This window comes from Diadema setosum, chromosome 17 (genome assembly GCF_964275005.1).
Source record: "Diadema setosum chromosome 17, eeDiaSeto1, whole genome shotgun sequence".
In the NCBI taxonomy this organism is placed as follows: domain Eukaryota; kingdom Metazoa; phylum Echinodermata; class Echinoidea; order Diadematoida; family Diadematidae; genus Diadema; species Diadema setosum.
In genome coordinates, this window is record NC_092701.1 from 10,124,772 (window position 1) to 10,136,040 (window position 11,269).

The 11,269-nt window shown below is 36.4% G+C and overlaps 1 protein-coding gene across 1 annotated transcript; it reads left to right on the plus strand.

Annotated features, from left to right (window-relative positions):
- Positions 1-8,028: 8,028 nt before the first annotated feature.
- On the plus strand, positions 8,029-9,529 carry LOC140241166 (uncharacterized). Its single transcript, XM_072320927.1, has 2 exons — positions 8,029-9,160; positions 9,525-9,529. The coding sequence occupies exons 1-2, from the start codon at positions 8,029-8,031 to the stop codon at positions 9,527-9,529; spliced, it is 1,137 nt and encodes a 378-aa protein (XP_072177028.1).
- Positions 9,530-11,269: the final 1,740 nt, after the last annotated feature.

An 11,269-nucleotide genomic window follows, 5' to 3' on the forward strand; every position in this document is an offset into this window, starting at 1 on the left:
AAAAAAAAAAACCAAACAAACAAACAGAAAGTGTTAAATATGCTCTTGCCCGAGTTTTTGGCTTCAGTTAAGAAAAAAGTGAACTCCAGATTTAATCCGAAATCCTAACATACGATAATATAGAACTCATATCCTGATATGAAAGCCTCATCACTAGACCTTCATTTGGTACATGAATCATTTACATCTGGTAATGGATGACTGCACAACAACGAATTTTCAATTACAAAAGTTTTCTTGTCCAGTTTGCGGTCGAATGGGCTGCATGATGGACCAGTAGGTGCTTTTTGCACAAAACTTTGCTTATATGCAAGCTCCCCATACCCAAAACTTGGACAAAAGTAAAATTGAAAGCTATTATGAAATCAAATTACTATATTCTTGAAATTGAAAGCTATGAAATCGATTACTATATATTCTTGTTTAATATCTCTAAGATTTATAATGATTGTTTTATATTAGTAGGGCCTACTGTCTGGGGCAAATTATTTGTACAGCGTGTCCAAGAAAAAACGAAACCGAGTTTCATTGTAATTCTTTAGGATCATAATCACATATTTGCTTTCTGAGATGTGCATGGATTGAAATATACACTTCTCTTCTTTCATTTGATGCTGAGTTAGAACAATAGTCAGTATAAATGCTACTAAATTTTCATTTGCACGAGCAAATGGCGACTTTGAATGAGTTTTTCAGACTTTTTCAGCAATCTGTTGTAAAAAACTAAAATCATAGCTTTAGTATCCATTCCTTTTCCTTTCATATGACATCTCATGCGTAAAAAATGACTAACGCCTGCTCGAGAAAACTTAATTTGAAAATACGCTTCCATTTAATCAGTGCATGGTAGTTTATAGATAGATAGATAAGGAGCCAGTTAGCTTTCCCGACGCCTGCCCAACTTGGCAGATGACAATGGCCTTCATGCTTCAATGAATTTACACAAACATAAGGGGGGGGGGGGGGTAAAAAGGATTGTTACAGACGGTTCGGTTGTGAATAGGGTCATAAATTAGCACATGATCATAAGCTTGCCTGACCATGCAGCTAACTATACAGAGCAAAGGGTGTTCATCAGCGGAATGTTTGGGAAGGTGGGGTGGGAGTAGCGGACCGAAAAAAACCCTTTCTCCCCCCCCCCCCCAAAAAAAAAAAAGAGACGATTTTCTGCCCTGCACTTGCACCTGATAATGTTATAAGCGCAAGTTCAGTGATAAATAAAGTGATGTACCCTCTCTTTCATGCTTCACCTCCCCCTTGAAAAACTTCAAAACCCTGTCAGTGATGAAGGACTAACCACGCGTGAGGGAAATGTAGAGAGGAATGAAAACAGTGAAATAAGTTTGAGGTACAAAATCATCGAAATGTGTATCATTGTTGTAATGTTGATTTCCCATAGCCATTGGACTGCGTGCAGCCTGAGAATACTCACGATATTAGTCTTCAATTATTGGTTATGTCTCATAGCTTATTCTAAATAAATGACAACAAAGGGCTTTCCGTCTCATACAGCATTCTCTGTAAGTATCCCCTCCCCTCCCGAACAACATTCACTGTAACACTGCGGTTGTTTTGTGTGAATTCAATGGTGCAGATGAGCCCATTTGTCTAATGCTAAGTCGGGAGAGCTGAATGCTTGTTTTTCGACTATCCGTATCGGTAGAAATGAAGCATGTTTTCATGCAAATTTTCCTCAAGCATGCGTTATTCATATTTGACGCGTAAGGTCTCATAATATGAAAGAAGAATAAAAAATATGAGTATTTGGGTTATGACCTTTGTTTTTCGAAAACGTAAGAAATGTCTGAAAAACTCACTTACCAAAAGTCACCATTTGCGCACTAGCGTGCAAATGAAAATTTGGTAGCACCACTGTTCATTGTTCTAACTCAGTCATACATGAACGATTAACTTAATTGTACATCAAATGAAAGAAGAAAAGTTTATCTTTTTATTGATGTATATCTCATAATGAAAATGTATGATTTTGATGGTAAAAAGTTGCATGGAAATCCGGTTTCGTTTTTTCTGGGACACGCTGTCAGGGACCAAAATTTTCTCTTCTTTCTTTCGTTAAAACAACAACAACAACGATTATAAGAGTAGTCACCCATGAATGCAATGTACGAAAAATGTATCAAAATCTCCTTTCTCGCTTTAAAAAAGGCGCCTTGGCTTTGTTTGTAAAAGTCGCCTTCTCACCTTCTCGTCTTAATCAAGGCGTCTTGCCTTCGTGTGTCTTAACTCTATAAAGCCCAAGGGGAGGGGGGCACATTGTGCCCCCCTACCAGATTTTCATTCGCCACTCCTTCGCCCTTAATCCAATTTTAACCAAATTTGGTGACTTTTCCTAAAATCTTATTCCAAACATTTTGATACATAATTTAGCTATATTTGATATTGCTGGTTGCCATGGCAACCATAAACTGACAACCATGTCAGTCAGATTTTGCGTATTTTTCTGTTCCAATTCCAGTTAACAATATTATAATGTATAAAATGGGCGTTTCTTGGCTGAAATTTGCTGAAGAAGCAAAATGTGAAGTAATTATGGCCCTGAAATGTTTTTCCTATTATTTCCTTTGTTTTTCTGTCACAACAGCATAAAACAATAGATATAATAGAGATACTTGAAAATAACAGTATTTTCCAAAGATTGCCGTTCTATTTTGTGTCATTTTGATTCCTTCACCCAAGTTATACCTCTCTTGTTTATCACATTATCAATCTGCAAACTTAAAATTCCAATATTATGGGAATATGAAATATGATAACTATGCATGTACCTATCCCAAACAATACATCACAGGTCTCATAATGTATTTCTTTATTTTGTTATAAATAGCGCCCCCATGTGGTGACCTTGAGAAATTTCAACCATAACAAATAATGAGCTTTGACTTGCACATCATTTGTGGCAAATATGAAAAATATTTGTCTGTGATAAGACATATATACTGGGGATAAAGAAATTATACAGAAAAAACTATGTTTTTAGCATATTTCCTATATGTATTTCTTTATATTTTGGTAAATAGCGCCCTCTATAGGTGACCTTGAAAAAATTCAAGTATGCGGTCACGTAGAGTATGAGTTGCTCTACCCATGTGCCAAATATAACGATGAAACATCAAACAATAACAAAGTTAGATGGGGGGCACACATTATGGGAAGGGTATATGGGCTTTTATAGGGTTAAACAAAGCGCTCTGGCGAGTTTAACGAGTCGCCTTCACGCCCTGTAAGCGCCTAGGCTACTTTTGTACGTCGTCTGTCGCCTTCTCGTTTTAAACGAGGCGTCTTTAAATCAGTGAGTTTGTTAAAGTCGCCTTGTCGCCTTTTTGGCCGAAACAAGGCGCCTTAGCGAGTTAAACAACTCGCATTGGCGCTGCACATAATCAATCATATCATAAGCTTCCGTACAAAGAGTTCACGAGACCCACCCACTAGGCAAAGAAGGCCCACGAGGCCCGACACAGAGTCTTCGAGGGCTTTGGACCGACACAGAGCCTTCTAAGGCTCTGGACCTACAGGGTGAACAGCGCCACCTAATTGTATAGGGTGTCCAGATAATGGCATTAATAAGGAAGATATAAAGATGAGAGTTGGAAAAGGAGAGTTGCTAAGACATTACCCCGTCAGTTGCCCTCCCTCACCCCCTTAGTTCAAAATTTTTAATTGTGTTTGAGTGTGTGAGTGTTCGTGAAAAAATAAACGAAATTCAGTAAAAGTGTGCCTGAGATGTTTCCACATTAATTATTTCAAAAACACCCTCGTTGCCCTTTCCGCAAACACACCACTATACCGGTATACACCTACGTAGAAAAAAAAAAATAAATGATGTGGACATTCAGATCGATCAACTAGAAAGATACCCAGCTGTGAAATGAAGTTTACAAGAAAATATTTTACAAAATGGTAAATGTTGCAGTGCACACCTGCTACTTTACATGATATGGAGGGGGAGTAGCAATCTGCAAAGATGTTGATTAAGCATAAATTTACAGAAAATAATGTAATCGTCTATTGAGGTAGCGTTAAGGATTCGGAAAAAGAAGATGCATCCATGAGAACAGCTATACTATTTCATAAAAAAAAAATGTGTACCGTTGTGAGGAGAATAATTTTACAAACACAAGCCACAAATCGAGGTGAATCGCTGCGATATGAAACGTTTTCAGCCTTTGAATGTCATACATTTTAGTTACAGAGAAAATTACAAATTGAAATCGAAACAAGCATGTAAAGCAGGCGGATATCTAATAAGGCTTACGCTGTAAAAGTGAAGCAAGAAAGAAAAGGGCGAAAAAAAAAAAAAAACATCTTACATCCTGTCCACCGTCTAGCTATTATAGAAAATGGGAAAGCCTAAAAAGTAGTACGATGGTAGATCGTTCTTGTTCACTAGACTATTTTTTTTATACAATTTTTATTTGAGGGGGTCCCATGAAGAGGACAATTTATTGAAAAAGAAAATTGGTAACAATGTCGCTCCCCGTAGCGTGACAGAACTGCCTCCTACAGGCCACACGTGTAGAAATATTGACTTGATGTCGTTGTGATGCTGGAGTGTTCAATTCGTTACAATGGGCCGAATGCATAAAACAAGCAAGTTGCTTGTAAGCAATTGCTTCAAGCAAAAGCACCATGTCTAGCAAAAGGTCTAGCTCAAGCAACTGCTTAAATCCATATGCATAACCTTTTGCTTGTGCTTATACCTTTTGCTTGTCCCGCACAAGTAATATATTGCTTGCGTTTCAACAGAAGAGACGCCTGTGCGAACACAAGAACAAAGGCAAGTGTGACAGCATGTCTTTGAAAGGGCATGTGTGTGCGGAAACATTTCCTGACATGGCAATTAAGGAGCTATGAAATGTGTTACAAGTCATTTCTCCCCTGATTTTCCTATTGCTATTGTTACGCCCTACTCAAGAATCTGGGCTACTACCGACAGACAAAAGGGAGTTATCAAATGAACACCTGGACAGAACATTCCTGTGTATAGAAATCTGGCCTAGCAACAATACATTGCTGAAATCATACAGTGTCTGGCTGCCAGTGTGGAGCAGCACTGTGCAGGGGAAGCTACAGGTGTTTGCATAGAACAATGTTAGTTGATTTAATACATAGGGGCAAATAGGTTATACAACCACATGTCATACTGGCTTCATAGAAGCAACCTCAGTGGCTATGCAGCAGTTGCAGGGGCAGCAGTTAGACTGCAGGGTCTGCTGGAAAAGGCTTGAGCAGGCAATATGAGGTCGGATACCGGCAGTTTTTAGTCACCAAACTAAGTTAATAGTTTTATTACGATATCCTCTTTTTTCCAAATACCAGTTATTATTTGAAGTTGTATTCTACAAAGGAAAAGTGATTTTGGTAAACCGACCACGTGTTATATTATGTGCACAGCTTTTTGTAGTCTCTGGTATAGAGCAAGCTAGTTGAAAGCAGGTTGAATTATATACCGTCTGTGATAATATGTTGATGAAAGTTATTGTTTGTGATAATGTGTAATGCAGAAAAGTTATCCCCCCCCCCCTGTTTAATAACACCGATGCATGTGTAAGACGATAATTAATAGATTATACATGGTGGTTACTGGCGTAATGATTACTTTCAAGCAGAGTGCTGAAGTGCTTTTATGTTGATATTTGATATACAGAAAGGAGCATTATGAAGCAAGATAAATGCCCAACCGAAGTCAAAATGGTTGTGTTCATGCAATGTAGACTATAGACATGAGAAAATGTTTAACTCTTTTCTGTAGGCACCGAAGTGATAGCTGTGGTGTTAAATCCGTGTGGATAGGTGTTTACTGATATAAAATGGTGAGAGAGTAAGTAGTTGTTATGTTGTGGTAATTTCGTTACTGTACTCTGTAGATGGCGTTAACTTGGGTCATTCGGGTGTACGTAGACAACCCGTGCACGCCGTGCAAAGATAACCCCAGCTCGTGACAATGTGTTCGGGTCACTTCGGACAAGGAAGGATCCCGCCGTGTACTACACATCCAGTTGGAAACCGTCCCTTCGACGAGGTCTTAGCACTCCGTCTTCGCAGCGAACTGTTTCGCGTTCGACTTCGACGATCACGTAGACAACTTCAGCATGACAATACCAGGTTTTGTTTATCCCGAAAGAAACACTTTGGACTGTTAATAATCAAACCCTAATTGTAAACTGTGCGCACAGGTAGTATAAACTGACGAGTTATCGTAATAGTGTTGAGTTTAATTAAAGAAGCTTATGTAAAATCATATCTGTAACCGGAGTAAAGTTTAGCCTCAGGCAATATTCATGGCCATAATGCGAAGCATTTGTTAAGTTTTCTCTATGCTTTGAATAGTTAGGAGATTGATATGAAGCCGGCGTTCAAGCATAACGTCGTTAGATCGAGTGAGATTTGAGGTGTCATGATAAGCATTGACTGAACTGTGTGCATGGGCGTATGTGACGTGTCTGTGTGTTGTTTTGTCTCTTGTACCACCACCTTATTTGTATCTAAATTGAAAGATCGGAAATAAAGCTTATAATTTCCGGAATTACGGTGTTTTGTGCTTACTTTGTCTGAGTTCTGTATTCAGGAGTCACACTGGACCAACAAGCAATCACACGCTCTCACCGGCTGTGACAAAATGACACTCATAAATGCACACACATACGCACACACACATCTTATATACACACACACGTACTGGCTGATTCCCATCACTGCTTATAGTAGCCCGGATGTGCCAGATCGCACGTGGAGCGAGGTCTCCTTGCCATCCACCGAAGTCAGACATCCTACCTGTTTTTCACCACATTTTGCGTGCTAACCACCGGACATTTCCGTTGTTGAAACGAAAAAGTTTCTTTCACTACTTAGGAGTAATTTCTTGTAGATATATACCACTCCTGCACAAGTGTGGTCTTTCTGTTATGAATCTGAAAATGATACTTAAAAGGGAACGTCCCAGTTAAGCAAAAGCTCAAGCTCATTTTACAGAGCTTGGAAAATCGTAAGCAATATTATTGCTGGCAAGAACAAGCAAAAAGTATGTAACTTTTATGCATACGTTTTTGAGCAAATGCTTGGTCTCTAAGCAATTGCTTGCGGGCAGCAAGCAATTGCTTGTGCTTACTAGAAAAAGCTTATGCTCGCAAGCATGTACAATTGCTTGTTTTTATGCATACGGATTCAAACCTCCCACACTTTTTGGTATTGAACTCCGATTTTTTTTTATTATTATTATTATTTTTAGTACAGCACATCCCTCACCGCTTTGGCAGATATTTATCCTACTGTGAACTGTCCGAAAAAAAAAATCCCTTTGTTCTACGAATCACCTGTTGAAACTCCGAACCCATTGATAAGACGTCCGTATTATACATGTACAGTAAGCAGTTTCCATGAATGTATAATCGTTCACATGTTGTGTGTCGACACGAGGCGTGGCTGCTTTTTCGCGCCACGACCGACTGATCTCCAATGGTAATTAAGCCACTGCAAGTAGCACCTGCGTTTGACGCATGTTAAACGGGTTGCTATCAACACCCTGATTTCCATTCAGTATTTGTACTGTTTTTTTTCCTCTGATACGTGTGTTAATGGGTGCATGGTTAAAAGTCCCACATTCAATAGCCAATACAGATGTTGCAAGAAATGAACCTTTACTGTTTACTCCCCTTTACTCCCCCCCCCCCCCCCCCCCCCTGTATACGGGAAAGTCTCCCTGAACTTTAACTGAGCAATTGTCACGGTCCTTGAATTCTCTGTCTGTACGTGTTTTAAAGCACAACACCTTTATACTGAGTGGTCCGGCTATCCCCTGGTGATCTGTTGTAATTGCGTACTAGTAATTATTGTAAGTGTGACCAAGATGGGTCTAATTGTACCAAATTTTGTATTGTATATTGAAACCCCACACACATTTGCACTTTGTACACACACCTGCACAGTAGTATGCACTTGCAAAATGCACATTAGCACCTATGCAGTTGTTGTCTCTCAAATCTCCGGTAATTTACATTTCTGTATTACAGAATGGCGTCACATATGAATACCCCCGATATTCCTGATGACGTTATGCCTGTGCGCGACAGTAAATATTACACACCCCTTGAATTCAATGATATTGTATCGTATAGTTCAGATAATATTTCACTTCTTCATATAAACTCTAGGAGTTTGAATAAAAATTTTGAATATTTGGAAAATCTTTTGCACTCTTTAAACAATTTTGAATTTTCTGTTATTGGAATAAGTGAAACTTGGTTACATCAAAACTCCCCAGATATCTTTAATTTACCCAATCATAAATTAGTTAGGGCTGATCGTCAAGGAAAAAGGGGTGGCGGTGTTGCGTTTTATATTGCGCAAAATTTACAGTTCAAAATCCGTTCTGAAATCACGTTAAGATATGCAGAAACGTTATTTATTGAAATTGAGAACCCACTCTCTAAAAATGTTATTATAGGTTTAATCTATCGACCTCCTGATCTGAATTGTGAATTATTTTGTGATGAATTGGATTTATATCTCCATAAGATAGGTAATGAAAGTAAACATGTTTTTATTTTTGGTGATTTCAACATTAACTTTTCGCCCACATCCGATAACAATAATTCCCTTAATTTTATGCATTTAATGTATTCATATGGGTTTATGTCAATTATCAATAAACCCACCAGGATAAATCCACACTCGTCAACTCAGATTGATAATATATTTTCGAATGTGTATAATAATACAATTATGGGGGGTATATTATGTTCTGAAGTTTCTGATCATTTACCAATATTTTCAATTTGTGAATGTAAAGTGGGTCGTAATAAATTACATGATAAAATATGGTATTATAAAGAGTCAAAACGTAATGTGGAATTATTGAAACAGAATTTATTTTTAGAGGAATGGACAGATATTTATAGTATTAACAATGTTAATTTGGCATATAAATGTTTTAATGATAAATTATTATATTATTATGAAAATAATATTCCTTTATGCAGAATAAGAATTAACCGAAATAAACCAAGAAATCCTTGGATTACAAAAGGTATTTTGAAATCCATAAAAACTCGTAATTTTTTGTATAAGTTACACATTCGTAACCCAACTGAATATAATTTGAATATGTATAAAGTTTATCGAAATAAATTGACAAAATTGATTCGTTTATCCCGCAGATTATATTTTTCTGACAGAATGAAAAAGGTTTCTTCGAATATTAATGCAACATGGAAAATTATTAAAGAGGTCCTAGGTAAAAAGCCTGATTCTCCGCCAGCGGATGATATCACATTAAACGGTATTAAAATAAATGATCCCAATATGTATGCTAATTCATTTAACTCATTTTTCGTTAATATCGGTCCGGAACTTGCTACTAAAATTAGCAATACTTCTGCTCATTTTACAGATTATCTTTTTGACCAAAATCAAGAGTCTATTTATCTTAATCCAACAAGTCCCAGTGAAATCATTAGTATCACTAAATCTTTAAATAGCTCTAAATCTTGTGGCTCTGATAAAATAAGTATGATGTCATTGAAAGAAATAGTTTATCCACTCGCAGAACCGTTAAGTTATATATTTAATCTTTCTTTATCACAAGGTATTTTCCCTGATCTGCTGAAAATAGCGAAAGTAAATCCTGTACATAAAAAAGATGATCCTCATGAAATTAGCAATTATCGTCCTATTTCTTTATTGCCTAGTATATCCAAAATCTTAGAAAAAATTGTTTATAATAGACTTCTTAAATTTATTAATAAGTATGATTTACTTATTCCCAATCAATATGGTTTCAGAAAAAATTATTCAACTGATTTAGCACTAACACAAATTTATGACAAAATTACGAGTGCTTTTGCAAACAAAGAACATGTTGCAGGTATATTTTGTGATTTGAGTAAAGCATTTGATACTCTTGATCATTCTATTTTACTCACGAAACTTAGTCATTATGGTATTCGAGGACAAGCACATTTATGGCTTAAAGATTATCTAACTAATAGAAGACAATATGTTATTTTTAATGGTTGTGAATCTGACCCCCTTTTGATTAAATGTGGTGTTCCTCAAGGCTCAATTCTAGGCCCATTATTATTCCTTCTTTATGTTAATGATATTATAAATACATCCTCTCTTCTCTCTTTTGTTCTATTTGCTGACGATACGAATATATTTTATTCTCATAAAGATCTTAAGATTTTAAATGACACTCTAAATATTGAAATTAGTAAAGTATCAAATTGGTTTAAGTCTAATAAACTTTCTTTGAATATAAAAAAGACTCATTTTATTCATTTCAAACTTCATTCTCATAATGAAGATACGTTGATACATATTAACATTGATGATATCCCACTAGAAAAGAAAATGAATTCAAAATTTCTAGGAGTATATATAGATGAAAGTTTGACTTGGAATGAGCATTTACATCATGTTACAACGTGTATTTCTAGAAATATAGGGATAATTTCCAAGCTGAAGTTCTTTCTTCCTCGTTCAACTTTATTTCTATTATATAATTCCTTAATTCTCCCATATATAAGTTATTGCAATGTTGTATGGGGTACTTGCGGCTCTACCAAAATAAATTCTATATTTAAATTACAAAAGAAAGTTATACGTATTTGTACAGGATCGCATTTTCTGGCTCATACTGATTCTTTATTTCATGAGCTTAAAACATTGAAGGTTTTTGATTTGAATATTATTCAAGTAGCAGTGATTATGTTCAAATATATACATCATCAACTTCCATCATCGTTTGATAACATGTTTAGGTTCAATACTTCTGTCCATTCGTACCCTACTCGTATATGTAGAAATTTCCACCTTTTGAATCCCAAATTATTAGTGACACATAAATCTATAAGATATTCGGGTCCGGATATTTGGAATAATCTCCCGGATAATATAAAGTCTTGTTCAAGTATTTATTCTTTGAAAGCTTCACTTAAACGATATTTGATACAATTATATTCTCCAAACCAATTGAGCTAACAAATATTTATAGTATAGATTGTCATCTTATTGTCAATCTCTATTTTCTTCCTTCAACTGCATCTTGCACTCTCACCTGCAACTGCACTGCACTCACCTGATCACCTTCCTCCAAGAGAGTTATGTCGTTGGATAGTCATTTTATGAGGCCTCCATCCATTTCAAGTTTAATCGCTTATGATGGTGGTCTCCTGCATTCAATTATCTCTGTTGTTTACTGAAAAATACTGTACATTTTATTTCATGTTTCTGTGTATCAACATTGCTCAAT

Bases quoted from the DNA above. Each gene is read 5' to 3' on its own strand.
- LOC140241166 (XM_072320927.1), top strand. From the start codon at position 8,029: ATGGCGTCACATATGAATACCCCCGATATTCCTGATGACGTTATGCCT.